Below are 17,469 nucleotides of genomic sequence, written 5' to 3' on the forward strand. Positions count from 1 at the left end.
GAGGCACCTATCTCCCCCACTTACTCTTCATTCAAACACAACTGGAAATATTGCACTGTCCTGATAGAAGTTTGTTTTAATGCCATTATGGATAAGAGCAACAGATGATTTAAAGCAGGTTTTTAAAATATGTTTGAGACAGCCTGATAGCTGGTGAGCCAAGAAGACTGACCTAATTCCCTGTGAAATCAACGTGGAGGTCACGAACTTGACAGGGAAAGGGAATAGTTAATTCAGTTTGTTTTTATGTTTTTACAGTAATGATCTAAAGCTATTAGATCTTGCATGAGCTCAGTTAAAGTGCTCAATATCTCCATGAAGTTCAGTGACCTTGTTCCTGAGTTGGACTTCTAATTCCTAATGTAAGAAGGTGATATCAAGTCATGTTTTCCAAAAAGAACTATGGGTTTCTAAGAAATTACTCAAGCTGCCAAACTTTTATGTCAATTAAAATGAAAAATCTAAGACTTTCTATTATTATAGTTCACATACAATCGCTCTTGACAAGTTTTCTTGCCAACCATTAGCAGGTTCTATTTTTTTTTAAATATAAAGAAAAAAATCCTTGCACCACTACATATTTTGATAATATAAAAAGGTCATTTGAAAGCATTCATGTATTGTTTTTCTCAGATAAATGTCAGGCTCCATTTACTTACTGGTATTGGTTTTCAGCACTCTTTGGATTACATGCTTCAGCATGGCCATGACAAACACATCGACCACCAACACTGATGTCCTTTATACTGTAGTAATACTGTGGAACAAGCACAAGAAGTATGTATAGGTCTTTCCTCGCTTGCATTACATCAGAAATATGAACATCAGGTTTGCTAGACTTGGAAGGTCTCTACAATAAAAATCTGCACTCTCCTTTAGCAATTTAATAGAACACTTGAGATTTCATTCATCTAACCTACACCCCATGGCCAGGATAACACCAGAAGTTCCTTACACTAAAGCTGTGCTGCTTGCCAAGTGAACTGCATACTGCATTTACCTCTGCCTGTGAGCAACATCTTAAAATTTACTTAAGGCAATAAGGGCACTTGATGGGAGTGCTGTCAAATAACTGGAATAGCTTTATGTTTTTCAGTGCAGAAACCCTCACACACATTTGTGTGGTGCCTCACCCCAGGGTTTCCTCCAATTGTTACCAAATCTTCATTTTAAATGAAAAGGTTAAAAATAGCAGTACAATATGAAGTCTGAAATCTTTGTAAGTATATGAATTTCTGTGTGGTGTTCCCTGTATTTCCTTGTATTTACCCACTGAATGGGAGTGGAACTTCGGCCTTCAAGCTCTTGGATAGCCCAAAATGCACTTAAAACACCTAGGCATCTCAAATGATTTGTGGAAAGAACTTTCAAGCACAGCCTTTGATTTCTGCTCCTTTGGAAACTCAGGCATTATTTTCTGAAAACGTTTGTGAATAAATATCAGAAAGTAGTGCCAAAAAAAGATGAAGAGATTTAGTTCCTCAGTTCTGCAAAAAGACAGTTCAGAATAATTTTGCTTTGGCTCTTTATAGCTCCCATGATGCACTCCACTTCCTTCCATATTAGAAAGCAGGGCATGAAAATGGTCTGTTACAAAATCATTAATCATTACTGCCCCTCCATAAATCCATAATGGCCCAGTTACCTTCATGTCTCAAACAAACCTGGAGAAAAATAGGGTCACTGCAAATTTCATTGTCAGGATATTGCAAGCTTAAAACATTCAGACCATTTTTTGGTGCCTAACATGCTGGGTATGATTGTTGAGTACATACATCTCAGTGACAAGAGTACTTACTCTACGAGTTACAGTGGGATCCCGTTGAGCTTTGGATATCAAGTGTCCAAGAAGAGTATTAGTTCTGAGAAAACGGAGACGGATGTTTGTTGCTTTTGTGAATTGCTGAAGACCAGGGGAATAAGTGAAGTTTCTTGCTCCTGGACGGCCATTTACCAAAGATACGACAATCTAACAAAGAAGTAAGCACGCTCTTGTTAAAATATATCAACTGCAAGTGCCAATAGCAGCATAGAGCAGAATTAATAAAAGAATCCAAAAACTTACTATTGTTTCTGAACATATTTGCAGTAACAACTAGGCATTTCATACTAAAGTCAGGATATTGGGAAAAATAGTGTTGTTAGTCTTGGAGCCTCCTGTATTCTCATTATCCATATAGCACATTGGAAAAAAAAGACTCTATCTGTTTTCAAAACAGTAGGTATAGCATGCAAAAACTACATTTTAATAGGAAAAAACAATAGGAATAGTTACAAGTAGTTATTTGAACAGTTGACAGTGTCAATGGAAGTTTAGCCTGATTAAAAACATCAGATTTTGGCTCTTTCCCAAGGCACATTTATTTTTGGGTCAAGGCATAAACATTCCTGGAAAATATTATTGTTACCAGGTCCAGTGCCTGCGAGCATTTTAATGGTCTTCTGGAAGAAAGTACACAGTGTTGCTTTAGAAAATCCCCTCACATGAAAGCAGGTTTGTCTGACTTCCAAAACAAGGGATCCAATACTTTTTTATTTTTTAAAGAAACAGCTGCCAGCAGCTTAGCAATCATGAATCTCTACTGAATAAACAACCTAGTTTGTATGTACAGGGCTCAGTAAAAGACTTTGTTTATAACCATTCAGATAACAGATTTCTACTTTCAAATGGCTCCTATACTCTGAAGCACGTAACAAGGCTATGATGACTGTTTCAACTGCAGCACAATTCCTTCAGGAAAAGTCATAAAGCATGTAACAGGGAATGGCACCAGCAGTGTTCTTCTGTGGAAATTATTCTTTACAATATCTGATTAGGAAAATTTTACAGACACATTAACAAATAAGTTCTATTTTAATATGAAACCACAGATCCATCTGCTCAAAACTCTGAATAACTCTTGAGGAGTTCAGATCTGAATTCTAACCACATCAGGCATAAAAGCAGAATGCCAGGAGGAGCCATCAGCACATCCAGGAGTTTAACATTCATTCAAGTAATACAAGCCACAGCTCTGCCTAGAAAGGAACAATGGCTAAAATCAAAGCAATGTTTTCCAAATACTTGTATTATATTATAAACATGTAGCTTTCTTATATAGAGAGAGATTTTTTTTTTTTTTTTTTAACAGCTACTTATTCTTGAATGGTAAATATCTGTTTCTACAGCCTTTACTCACATGAGCAATTCTGATGCACCAAGTTTTGCCATGCAAATTGGAAGTATTCAGAAAATGCAGTCAACACCTTCGAATGCACATGGCTACAGTGAGGTACATAAATTATGATAACTATAAACACAGGCTGCTGTGAGTAGCCCCTACCCCCATAGGGAATGATGAAAATTAGGAGGAGTCAGGTCACCCTCCCAAAATATCGCTTAGGTTTAGATTATGGACTTACTGATAGAGACTTAAGCAGTCATAGATAAAAAATTACTTCCAACAAACTTCTGAAACCAATGCTGTTTGTTTGCCTCCAGCATCACACATTGCTTTCCTAAAAGCACTTACCTCTCCATTTTCAAGAGGCAGAATGCGAGAGTACTCTGTGGTGCACAGGACATCGCTGTCCCTCCTCACAGCAAGATTTGCTTCCTTTCCAAAGCGCTCCAAGCAATCTGCTTTTGAGTCTAGCCAAGCAAGAATAAAATTCATTTTATGTGTGAAAATAAGACCTATTGTTCTAATTTAAATTAACAGAGAAGTATCCCCTGTGCTTTCAGGTAAATTGTCCCCATAATAGAGTAGTAACTGTGATTGTGTCACTCAGCACAGAAAAACCAACATACCTCAAAACAATAATCTCCCTTCCTAATCAGTTCCTGACAAGACATGGCACAATATTTCTCATATTATCACAAAGAAAAGCTATATAGGTACTCCAGGATTTTGCATTTGTATTTCACTGATTTTTGCAAGAAACTCCAGGGTCCTATGGGATGAAGGACACTGAAGTTCTGACATACCCAAAAAACAAGTCAGACAAAACAACTCAAAAATTCCCAAGAGAGAGAAAAATATTCACATGCTGAATTATGTTTTCAAGGTATCATACTCATACACTCTTACCACTAATTTATTGTTGCTAAATAAGAAAGGAGAAATGTATTTAACGCTCACTGTCTTCTCTGCAGGTGAAATCTTCAGCAAACACCATGGTTTGATTTTGCTGCTACTGAGGAAATGATTAAAGAAACCTGTCCACAAAAGAGCAATGACACAAGGATTGATACTTACAAGCAAAATATTGCCAGGGAGTGTAAGTTGTTCCAAAGTCCACTGATCTTTCCAAGACCCAGAGATCTGGACGAGGAGAATTTGCAAACTTGATAAGGATATAGGCAACATGGAAGAGCTGGTAACAGAATATACACAGATCTTGTCAGGAGCTTTATTTGAACTCTATAAAAGCATGGCAATAATAAAAATAATGCAAATAAACACTTTTTCTTTAGTGTACAAGGAGAAGGTTATTCTCAGCAGTTTCTTTCCCACGAAGATAAGAGGCCACATTCTCAGCTGGCTACTTCACCTGGAAACGTGTTCAAGAACATTAAGACATTAAGAGTTTAATCTGGCTTCTTTAGGTGCTCATTGTGTATCACACAGAGAGCTCCCAAACACTAGAGAAAAAATGGATCTTACAAGACAGGAAGTCTTACTGTAAGCCTCTTGGGATAGTCCATGTCATAAAAACCAGAACATCAATAAAAATTACCTTTACACAAAAAGCTAAACATGGATTGATTTTAAAGGTCATTTTAAATGTAAACAACCACGACATGGATGGGAGCCGTCAATAAAAGTGAACCAATATTGAGGTACACTTAATATTCAAATGAAGCTGCACTGGAATTTCCCATTCAACAGCCTCAACTGAGAATCATCTGCTGGCAGGAGATGCTCACTTTGATGGGGGAGACAAGGAGTTGCAGTCAGCATTTTGTCAAGTAACTGCTGCCAGAGCCCCCACATCAAATACACCTAAACAGTTTATCTTTGCTCATACCTCACAAATGTCATAACCCTGAAGCTAATACTTTGCAAAGTTTATAAGACTCCAAACTACAAGTGCTTACAAGCTCTCAACCATGAACTGGGAACAGCATCTTTTGGTATGCCTGACCCATTCAGTTGTCAGCTAGGAACAATTCAATAGCTGTCACACCAACTGGGACCACCAAGAGGCAGATGCAAATGGTGAACAGTGCAGTGAAGCAGATCCCTGGAAATATTTGTTCCTAACCAGCACTGCACATGACAATCCCATGGATACATGCAGCCTCCATCCTCACACATCTATTTCAGACATCAGCTTCTGAATATCTGCATACTGTATTCACAGTAGAAAGTAAAACCTTCTCATGGAGAAATGGGAGGAATTCAGGGACTTCATGGAGTAAGTCATGAAGTCTCATGATAATACCTCACATCTCAGAAGAAAACAAAATGAAACTTTTTTGTTGTGCGTTCATTTAATGCAGTATGTACAACTGCTCTCCAGGGCAAGCCCCTGTTCTACACACACCAAGGCATCACTGCAGCAGGTATTGTACCTTGCAACCTATTTCAGAAACTTTACTTTGCTGAATGTTGCTAACTTAGGTCAGTGCAGAGAGAACCAGGAGGAAAAATAACCCAACTCTTCCATCAGTGTTGAAATTTACCCTGCTATTTAACACAGCCTGACAAGCATCAGCTTCACCTCCTGAGATACTGAATTAGGTACCTCAACAACCAGACATTATCTCCACAGGAAAAACTACTTACTTGGCAACAATACCGAGCACAGTAAGTGGCAGCCATTCTGTTGACAGATGCAAATGGCATGAACCATGGCAGAACCCAAAACTGTGCTCAATGACTGCGTAGGTGGAGTAATGCCCTCAAATTACTGATTTTAGCCATTGTCAGAAATAGGTGAATACTCTGAGGACAATGGCAAGATCTGCTCTTTCTGAGTTTCTGATACTCTTTGCCTGAGTAACTTCTGCTACTTCACAGTCAGGTTTCAGAATAGAGCTATTGGCCATACAGACATTACATGTCATCTGGTATGGCCACTCAGTGCAAAGACTGGTATCCTCTAGGAAAGCATAATAGTTCTCAAACTCCTTAAAAAAAAAAAAAGGGCTTCATTTTCTTGCTTTTGGTCAGCTGAATCTCTCAAGGGGCATTTACCTGTTCAAACCAGGTTTGCACTGGCAGGCAACATTAGCAGTCTTTCTTCCCCTGTGTCTTAAGATCTTTGGGAGTCCCATCTTGACATGCACGTTAGCAAGTGCAGATAACACTCTGTGTTGACTGATACAGATTTAACCAAGACAAGTGGTTTAGAAAGCTCAAGAAGAAATTAAGGAAGCATACAGACAGTGTCCTGCCTTTTCCACTGCTTGTAGTCACATTGTGGCATGATTACAACGACCTTATACCTACTCTTCAAAAATGTGTATTATATCAGGAACTCTGCAAGTCTGCTAATGCTTAAAGAACTGCCACTCAGCACCACTCCTAGCGTATTTCCATGCAGATCAAAAAAATGGAAGGGAAAAAAAAAGTATGGCAACTTCACAGTACTGTTACATATGAAAAGTTTCAATTCACGTGATGCTCTCCTTACATCTCACGGTTTGAAATACTGCTCAGGTTTATACTGGCACATTCAGAAAGGCAAAAGGGACAGATCTGATAACAATTAAATTAGTGTTAATTAATGACAGCACATCACCAAAACATAGTCACCAAGCCTATCATCTCCTGCTTCTGACTTTGCATGAGTGCCTATGATTTGATCTTGACCTGGATCAAGGATGCAAAATGGTACTTGAACATCCAAACTTCGACTAAGATTAAATACTGACCAAGTTGATGAGTGGTCACTCTCCAGATCTGATGAGACAACTACAGAAGAAAAATAATCCTTGGTTTAGCAAATAAATCCTAGCTGAAGGTAAAAGAGTAACCTTGCTGAAATAAGACCTAGAAAAGCAACCACTAAAGCCAATTTTAATCACATATTCTAAGCTGGCATTTCACTTCTTTAAATCTTGATCCTGACCTAAAACTTACCCTGAAAAAAAGGCAGACTAAACTCAAAGCAATGTTTTCCTTCAGCCACTCAGTTTTGAGAAAAAAAAGGAAGTGCCCTAATTTTTGAAAAAATGTTTATTTGGTTGGTTTTAAGCCAAATTTGTTTCATTAAAAATCCAACCATCTCTCAAAAGGAATGTTAAAACTGTAAGTAAGCATTTTGATACAATTATATAATGGTAAAAAAAATTTCACAAAAAATCCCAGAAATACGTCTTAATCAAAACTCTTGAGCATTTTCTTGTATGAATAAAGAACTGAATTTAAAAGTGGAAACAGCATTTCGTTTCCAGTAACGGAAACAATGCACTCTGGAAATGCATGCTTGAAAGAGGAGTGAAATGCTTGAAAGAGTAAGTGTCGAACATCATATCCTATGGGGAGTTGTAAGAGAGAATTAGGTTGTGAGCTATAAAACCTGCCAGCAGAGGCACATGGCGGCACAAAGAGGTTTGTCTCGACCAGACCCTGGGGGGAGGAGGTGACACAGGGCAGACCCCTACAGAGAGGAGCCTGCCGGGAGCTGACAGACCAGTGAACAGCGAGTGATCATCCCATAGAAGGACATTGAGGAAGTGTGTTGCTGATGTGGCAACATGGCATAGGTCACGCCATGTAAGGAAATACTGTGCCTCAGAAAAGTGTATAAAACCAACTCACTCCTTTGAATAAAAGATTCAGATTCCCTGCCGGTCTGTGTCCGTCATTCAATTGCCGACAAATGGTGCCCCGTGTGAGGAATTTATTATACACCTACCTGTGTGTCTGTTGGTAAGCCCTGTGGGACTTGAAGTGCTGCTGCAAGAAGCAGGAACGCTGGCCAGCAAATAATCCCTACAAATTGTAGGTGAGCCATGGGGGATGTAGGGGATGGAGTATTCCAGGAACACAATGTCCCAGAGACATCAAAATGGATTTTAAAGAAATGCGGCATGAAAGTTGAGTCTACAGATTTGAACAGACTCTTGTTCTGGGCAAAAGACTGTGATTCAACTTTAGATAGTACCAATATTTTTGATCCTCGGACACAGGATGCTTTAGACGCATTATGGAACCGAGTTACGCAACGCAGCACTGATGGAGCTTTTGTGTCCGTGGAGGACAGTGTGCAAAGCAGTCACAGCGCAGGCGGCACCCAGAGACCGGACAAAGAAAGATGCTTGTGCCACCGCAGCAGCTGTGCTGAGCCCTTCTGCGCTGCCAGCAAGCGACCGTAAGTCTGTCGGGGCAGTGGGAAGAGGACCAGAAGATGTCCCCTCGTCCTGTTTGACCCTGGAGGGAAGCCAGATGGTACCATAGAAAAGCACATGCCGCCCCATGCTGTGTGGCATCAGCTGGAGCTGGGTTGTGGCGAATGGCTGGAGCCAGGGGGGAGCGTGTTCCCTCTCCGTTTGCCTTCTGAGGGAGTGCAGTGGCAGTGGCAGCTGTGGTGAGGGGAGAGCATGTGGCACCGCGAGGGCGCGGCGCTGGCAAGCATCCGCGCCGGCAAGCACATGGCAAAGCTGTGCCGTGGCGGCGAGCGCATCGCGGCGAGCGCATGGCAAAGCCGTGCCGTGCTGGCAAGCACATAGCAACGAGTGCATGGCAAAGCCGTGCCATGGCCGCGCCTGGTGGCCGTCCCCATGCCACGGACAAGCAGGATCAGCGGCACTGGAGGCTGGCGGGGTCGTGGCTCTGCTTGGCGCATGGCAGGGCCCACGGGCGGCTCTCTGCATGTGAGAGATGCAGAGACAGGCCGGCAGACCTCTGCTGGCCGCCTGACCTGTGCGGCCGCCAGACACGCATGGCCGGGGAGACCCACACGGCCGGCTGGACTCGAGCCGCTACAGCTGGGCTCCCGTCTCCTGCCCCTTCCTCGGGCTATGGGAGCTGCAGCATACAGCATTTGCACCAGCTTGTGCAGGAATGGCTGCAGGCTACGCATGTTGTTCCATAGAACTCTGGTCCATAGAACTCTGTTTTTGTTATTCAAAATGTTACCACAATCCTAGACTCTATCTCCAAGACTGCTTTTTTACCACACCACCTTGTAATACCCTGCATTGTTCTGAGTGCTTTTTGTGATAGATAATAATTACAATTTGTAAACTATTTCTTTAAGCAAGAATTAAGTTTGTTAGCTTTTAAAACCTCTTAGAGAGTTCATGTTAATATAATTGTAATTTTCCAAGGCCTAGATTTATATACATTCTGAGAAACAATGAAGTATTTAAGCAGTTAATGATATTAACTTGCTTATTTTTACTTGGTGCGCACTTGTTGTTGTATTTGATGTATTATTTCACTGTTCATAGTAAGAAAACTGCATGTTATGTTTCACATTTTCTTAAACTTGGTAAGTTAAAAAATGTTCATGTTACATATTGTTAGAACAGAAAACGGGGAATGCATAGATGGGGTGCGCCCCTGGCGAAAGACTGTAAAGAAGCTTATATGTTCTTAATTTTTCAATTGCATTCAAAACGATCGCAAGATATTAATAAAGCTTTTAAGCAATTTTATACGTATTTTAGGGAAACCTCAGTCACAGCTTGAGGCTCTGGCCAAGCCCTAGCCCTGGCTGACTAGGGAATTATACCATCAAACCCAAGTGTTTCTGCCCTAAAAGTGTAATCAAGTCATTTTGACTTGCTAATTTGATTTTACAAAAGCTGGACCCTCTTTCAAAGTAAACTTGAAAGTCTTGCCTGGGACAGACTTTCTACGTCTTCACTATGAAACAGGACCTTCCAGCAGTTGCAGACTCTGAGTGATGGTAAAAGTTTTAGACAACTTTACATTGTTTCTCAAACTTCTATCTGTTTAATCACTGCCATAATTCTTATTTGTATAAAACAGAAAAGGGGGAATTACGGGGAATTATAAGAGAGAATTGGGTTGTGAGCTGTAAACCCTGCCTGCAGAGGCACATGGCAGCACAAAGGAGCACATGGCAGCACAGAGAAGCTTGTCTCCTCCGGACCCTGGGGAGAGGAGGTGTCACAGGGCAGACCCCTACAGAGAGGAGCCTGCCGGGAGCTGACAGACCAGTGAACAGTGAGTTCACCCCATAGAAGGACATTGAGGAAGTGTGTTGCTGATGTGGCAACACAGGATAGGTCACACCATGTAAGGAAATGCTGTGCCTCAGAAAAGTGTATAAAACCAGCTCACTCCTTTGAATAAATGATTCAGATTCCCTGCCAATCTATGTCTGTCATTCAATTGCCAACAATATTCTGCTGTAATCCAGCCATGTAGGTCAAACCTGATGGATTGTCAACAGCTGGAATTTAACCAGTTCCACATTAATCGGACTATTTCCTCTTCACTCAGGTTTGTTCAGATTTGAAATGTTTTTGCAGCCAATGGCCTAATAGATTCACAAACACCCAGAAAAGGTTTTTAAAAATCATTCAGTAGAATGAGAAAAATGCCCTCCTCATCTGAGAATGACAATTAAAATTCAGTGTTATAAATTAACAGTATTACATTATAAAGAGAGACATTTCTATAAAAGCTCTTTCAGGCGAACTTAAGATGATATTAAAAGAGGTCATTTCAATTGATTGGGAGTTACACTGTACCATTATTGTTAATGATACAATATTCATGATCTCTAACAACATGCACACATTTATTTTAAACCAACAGAAAGAAAACACCATAACCCATCCCATTCTCAGGAGAACACTAGAATATTAGTTTAAAATGTTTTCTCTATTTTCTCCCTAAAAGTTTAAACAACTCTTTACACAGAGAAATTTCCAATATTTGGTTGAATCCTAGAAAGCATTAAAAAATGGATAAAAGTTAGATATGCATATATAAAGGCATAGCACATTTTCCTCTGTTCCTGAAACCATAAACTAAAACCAGAATACTAAAACACTGAAATGACTTGTTAGATGAGTGCTGGACATAAACTAGCACAGAAGAAAAACACACTATGTTCTAAACAATCAGTATGTTGTGTGCTGCTTCTGTAGGAAAAGACTGTTCTTCGTTTTTGGCTCATGAAGAATAAAAAGTCCTGGAATGTGGCAGTAACAAGAACCCAACTAAATCCAGGTAGACCATCTATCTGAGACATTCTACAGATCTCCAGATGCGCTCAAAAAGATACCACAGCAATCTTTCTTCATGTAATCTGAATCTGTGTCAGCAGGATGAAATTTCCTCAGACTGTTACTAACAGATACAGCTGCACCACCAAAACTTCCCTCAGCATGGTATGGTTGTTCTTGTACGTTTCTTTCATTGTCTTGAATAACGTGGTTGGTGTTGCGGATTGCTCAGAAGAGACAGAAATCTGATATGATTCAGTACACAAACTAAACTTCTCACAGGGGGAACTGATGCAGGAGAGGGATTCCAGGAAGTGTGAACTGTGCATAGCACCGGCTCCAGAACACACCTTAGTGCCACTCACTGCATAGGATTGGCGTGTGCATGCCCATTGGTTTTTAAACCAATTTTTTTTTTTGGTGTAATGAAGCCTTAAGATCTTGAACACTGTCTCCTCTCAGAGAGCCACAAAAACATCCCTATTCAAATGAAATAAAAATCCCATGTACTCTGGTCAAAATAAAGGCTTTGATTTCTTGATTTTGCAAAGAGGGAAGCGGTCCTTTTATTCAAACATCTCAGTAGGACTTGAGGCACCCTTGCAGATCCAGGTACTGTATAAAAAAATCCTGCCAGTCAGTATTCATCAATTCCCAGCAATGTATTTTGTAACATAAATTGTAATACAAAAAAATGCCAACCAGAGTGAGCCGACCCAGCATTTCTGGAGCTGCCAGCTACTCTTCTGGGTATGTGGAAAAATAGGTGTAGCAGAGGTGAAGAGAAAATCCTGTGTGGGTAGTACCTGAGAGGCCTCAGACCTCTTGAGTGTGTTCCATCCAGCTTAACTGAGTACACATTTACACAGCAAGGCCTACACTGCATAAACAGTGACAGTGACTGCAAAGGGTCTCACTGCACAGCATGCTGAAGTCATTCCTTGTGTGCCAGCTTCCAGTCTGGGGCGTAGCAGCCAGGAATAAGCACAGGATTTTCAACATTTTTCAGTTATCACTGTCCATGTTCTATTCACATCACACTTTCCTTTAACCAGCCACTGATGCTGAAGAGTGTGTTCAGTTAGGTAAGTCAGTGCCTGTGAATAGGCTTCACAGACACATCTGGAGATCTTTTCTCTATCCCAGCTGATGGCAGGACCAGAATAGAGAAGCTCTCTCCATACATTTCACGGGAAGTACTCTAGAAGGGAGAACTACTTCCAGAAATGAAAAGGTAGTCCATTCTCCACATTCAACCAGTCCTTGGTCTTCTTGCCAAGGCTGCAGGCAAATACATCAATGACTCTCGGTTATTTTCCTGAAATTTCTTGTGCAGGCACTTTTCCATTAGGATTTGGACAAAAACCAACTCAATGCTCATAACTGTTTCTTACATATGGCCTATTTCTTCACAGAACACTGAAGCTATTCATATGGAAAAGGATTTGTATGATTCAGCCCTCAGTTGCCCAGAAGATAAATGTCCCCTTATGAGGGCTGCAGTCCAAAGTAAAAGGAACACAGTAGACTATCAGCACTGGAAGGAACCCCAGGGAAGTGCAAAGGATTGGAGGCAACCATCAGAGGTTCTGCTTTTACCACATTGGGTTGAAAGTGAGGTATTTAGAACAACATATCACAAAATTAAAGTAACATGTAGGAATGAGTATGGAAAGGAAAATGGGGAAAGCAGAAGTACAGACATGGAGGGAGGGAAGTGAGATCAATGAGCGGGAACCAAGACCTTCCTAAAGGAAGAGCCAGAGGAAGATGGAGTCAGGAAAGCAAAGGAGAAAAGATTTGTGAGGTTTTGTTCCTGTATATTTTCAGAATAATATCAAATTAGTATCAAAAATGCATTTTAAAACCAATGACATGCATCTACTAGTGCAAACATGAGGGGAAAATGCTGAGCCATTGAAAAGGTCTTTAATTAAATCTTTAAGAAAACACAACATGTTGACTACAACTTAAAAGAAAACATGAGCAAGAAAGAACATATTTTAAGGTATTTTCTTTATTAAGACTGGTAGCTCAACTCTGAATGAGTTGCTTGTAGTGTGACTGAGGAATAAATGGAACACGCATTACCTGATACAACTTTTAGAAGATTCCATCAGACAGGTGCTACTTCATCAGCTGAAGTTGTATAACTCTAGAGTTCACAACTAGATGCACCTTCTTGTGGTATGAGCCAAAACTCACAACTAACTTCAAAGCATACTGTTCTGTGACATGATCCCAAATCAGCTTCCTGCACCAACTGAAATACTCAGAACCAGAGTTCTCTAATAAGAAGGAACACCTCTGTGCTGTTAGCATCCCCATTTTTGTTTACTGTAGGGACAATATTGCACCTTCCCCAAACTTAGAAGGCCCTTTTCTCCCCAGTGTGAACCAAAACAGCAGAGATGGGCTCAGTGCTGCTGTTGATGCAGAGCTGTGCAGGGGTTCCAGAGAAAAGGCTTTGTCTCACTGCAGGTACAGCTCTGTAGCACTGCAGAAGCCTTGTGCAGTGGTTCTCATGCCCTAATCTGTAGGACTTCCCAGTGTTATTATAGAGGTTATGCAACTTCAGGCTAGAGCTGGGTCTCATTTCAGGGTCAGTGATAACACAAAGTCTTCAAAAGCCAAGCACCATGAGTGCAATGACTATTTTTGGGAGCCCATTTCAATGCAGCTTGTGACAAATCTCCCACCACCTTGAGAGTTTCTCCCTACAGAAGAAGTGAGCACAGGACACTTTATAATTTACAGAATGACACTTAAATTAACTGTAACTTCAGAAACATTTGAAGTTACCATGTCAGTCTTTTGTAAGTTAAGAACAATTGTTTTTAGTTCCCAACAATTAGCCAAAGCTGAATAATATTCTGAACAACAAATATTGTTTGTAAATCAAAGGATTGCTACCAAATGTAAAAATTAGACCTCTACCATATCAAAGCAACTCAGAAGATTTGCCAAACTGTAAGGCTATTTACAAAATGTTTATACGCTTTAACTGGTAGAAAGCATAAAAGCATGAATTCCTCCACAGGCCACACCACTTATCTTAAATTTATGGTTGAGTTGCCCTCCCTCCATAATAAAAGTACTAATTTGGACATGGCATTCCACTGTGTACCTTTAATTTACAACAGTGACTAATAATATTGCTACAATAAAACTATCCAACATATTAGTGCACAAGACTTCACTGAATCTGAGTCTTTCAGCACTATATTAAAAAGCACAGTGAAAAAAAAATTATACATAACTGAAAGCCACAATAAAATATATGGGCTATACTTCTTTGAACTACTTTTTGTAGTTGGACATTTCTTTTTCATCATACGCTACCCTGCTATCCTGAACTTTCATTTCTTCTGAAGAGAGAGTTCAGAAAAATACCTGGGGGAGTATTACTGTAATATCTGCTGAGCAATAAGCAAGCCAAAGATGAGGAGACACCTGCTGAAATTAGGCAATTCAAAGAGTCAGGGGAAGGGCAGTGAAATTCAGTCAGACATTCTGGATTCAGAAGTTTAAAATATGTTGAAAACTACATTGGGAAAAAAACATAACCAATTAGAGAAATAATCGAGATTTCACTTGATCCAAATATTTCAAACAAGTCAGGAACAGCCACAGTGTAAGCAGGTATGTTAACAGAATGGAGAGACTGCCTCAGGGATCAACATTGTAATTGTTATTCAGAACGACTGTGATTGATTAGAAATGTAACTATAGTACAGAAAGTCAGAAAGGGAAGTAAAGCAGGGCTTTTGCTTTAAGGTTTTTGCTTTTTCTCATATTACTAAATACAGCAAAATGAGCATTCTTCTTGCAAACAGATTTAACAGCCTAAAGGCGTTTTGACTTTCAAAATCACCCTAGCCCTTGTGAAACAGAAGCAGCACCAGGTGGGTGTTCTGTTCCAACTCTGTTGTAGTGAGCACTAAAATTTCCATTGTGGTGCAACTATTCAATTAAATACTGTCGTGAGACCATGGTAAGAGGCTCCACTGGGACTCTGCTCTCAATCATAAAGATATAATGGCAGGGATGCAGAAAAATAAAAACTTTTGACTTTGCACTATGTCCTGCTTCCTCTAATTGTGAATACTTGATGATCAGCTTACACTCAGTCATGGCTTTCCTGCACACATATGTACCTTACTCTTTGTCACGTTCTGCTTTTCCATATTTTGTTGGCAGAAAAAGAGCCTTGTATTAAAAAAAAACCAAAATAATGAAAAAGGACAAATAATTAGTGAGGAAAACTACATCCCTGTTATTTTTTTAACATTATGGTATGTGGTTCTATAAAGTATTTAGACACAAATCTAACTTTAAGATTTTTTTTCCTTAAAACCCAAAACCTTCATCTCAGATCACTTGACGGACGGGACTTGACAGGAACTGCACTCTGAAAAATTGTCTGACAATTACTAAGAAAGTCTGCTTGACTAATACACACCAAGCTCTTAATATTTAGGACTTTAAAATAAGGTAAAGGTGAACTGGGGTCTCAGTGCTTACCTGTTCACCTGAGTAGACCTACTCTGTCACAGTACTTAATGTTCTTCTTCATTAGTAGTATTCTGTGCTACTGTATGAATTTGGGGGTAAAGATACCAGGCAAAATGTCAAAAGTGAATCTCAAGTTCGAACAAATCCTGAGGTTAAGGTTTAACTGGATGAATGCAGATACAAAATAATGCCTGTGAAGTTGGAAGAAAAAAAAATCACATGAATCCTACCAAACCCTCATCCATCCATCCACCAGCTAAAATTATTCATTCCCGATCACAGGATATGGAGTCATTTTCACCTTTGTCTTGGATTTCCTTCATTTCCAAGAAAGGGGATTCAGAGTCACCTTTCCAGGTAGTACCAGAGTAATGAGAAACGCGGAACATCCCTCTAAGAAATTCTTTAATAACTACAGAAATCTTAGCACATAGCAGCTGATCTCCAAGGAGTCCCATGAGAAGAGGGCACGCAGTTCATATCTCTCCTCTCAAGGAAGGAGGTTTCTCAGAAGCTTACTCAGCACACAAAAAGGGTCTGTCAGTAGGTCCTCCAAAGAAGCTAACAAGTACACAGTCGGAAAAGAAGTTTAGCATGGCCTTTCTGCACTGCAGCTCTACTGGATTCAGGAACACTGACTGAGGATATCCTCAAAATGAGAACCATTCCAGCCATGAGAGGAGCAAGACTATTAAAACCCCATGTAAGACAAGATGTAAAATAAGTTGCACCAGAATCCCCGACAAAATGGCAGGTAAGTCTCACAGAGAAATACTTTCTTAGTTATCCCCTACCTTGCTGTCAACTAAATTGAAGGTCTGCTCAAAAATAATCAGTCAATAAACAGTTACCGCGGTCCAAAATATATATGCACATGTATACATATATTTTGCAGGCCCACACATATATTTATATGTGGGAGATCTGGGGTTCAGTCTGGACCGGGCGTAGACGAGACGGACGGTGACGAGAGATCTCTATAGCCAGATCTCGGAACATGCGGTTTATTGCAAAGGGCGGGGGTACAGGGGCCCTGCTTAGAGCTGCCAGCTGCAGCTCTGAGCAGGCCCAGGAGAGCAAGAGAGTAAGCGGGTAAGTAAAGAGAGAGAGAGAGAGAGAAGAATGAGAGTGAAGAAGTGAGAGAGAGTGTAGTAAGAGTGTGAGTAAGAGTGGAGTAAGAGTGTCTGAAGTCCTGGTTACAATACAATAAATCATCTTCTGTACTGAATATTCTAATTGTCACTAACCAACCTAATACAAGATACAAATCCTATAGCATTTACATACAGCCTATAAGAGTTCTTATATTACCATGGAGTGTTACATCTTAACTTCTAAAAACTACTCTTTGGACCCCTTCTGCTGAGCTAGTAGGGTCTGCTCTGACCCTTGGACCTGCCTGCAAGCAGAGGGTATTGTTCAATCAAGAGGGGATTACCTTCAGTCGGCCATACCATTGTTTTCCAGTTGTTCAGTAACTAAGACTTGGTATCTCAAAAGGTGGCTTTCATTTCGATGTCGCTTATAGTTTTCATATTCTCAAAATCTTTTGTCAGGCAATCATATTTATAAGGCTTTCCTGTTTCATCTTCCCCAACATTTATAAACACATGTTTTCATGAGGTGTGAACTTGCACAGTGTAACTAACTTCACTGGATCAGCACCCAACTATGGCAGCTGAGAATTCATCCCTGTGACTTAAGAAACAGATACAGAGGCTTTACTCTTAGCTACTTGCCTATCACTTGCAGGGGAAATATGGGTGTTTGTGTTACTGTCTCATTACGAATTCACATTACACTGGTTTTGCTGTCTC

General features: G+C 40.3%; 1 protein-coding gene across 5 annotated transcripts in view; it reads right to left on the reverse strand.

Annotated features, from left to right (window-relative positions):
• The window catches only part of LAMA3 (laminin subunit alpha 3), a 104,477-nt gene that overhangs the window by 86,333 nt on the left and 675 nt on the right, over positions 1 to 17,469 (reverse strand). For all 5 annotated transcript variants that reach the window (XR_001863330.1, XM_017738291.1, XM_017738293.1 and 2 more), the window contains exons 2-5: positions 4,239 to 4,356; positions 3,513 to 3,631; positions 1,799 to 1,969; positions 660 to 757 (exon numbers count right to left, since the gene is read on the reverse strand). Coding sequence is in view for 4 of the 5 variants with exons in the window: in XM_017738291.1 (XP_017593780.1) it covers positions 660 to 757; positions 1,799 to 1,969; positions 3,513 to 3,631; positions 4,239 to 4,356 (506 nt within the window). In the remaining variant the exon portion in view is untranslated. The remainder of the gene's footprint in view (positions 1 to 659; positions 758 to 1,798; positions 1,970 to 3,512; positions 3,632 to 4,238; positions 4,357 to 17,469) is intronic.

Source organism: Corvus brachyrhynchos, unplaced genomic scaffold, assembly GCF_000691975.1.
Source record: "Corvus brachyrhynchos isolate BGI_N302 unplaced genomic scaffold, ASM69197v1 scaffold106, whole genome shotgun sequence".
Classification (NCBI taxonomy): domain Eukaryota; kingdom Metazoa; phylum Chordata; class Aves; order Passeriformes; family Corvidae; genus Corvus; species Corvus brachyrhynchos.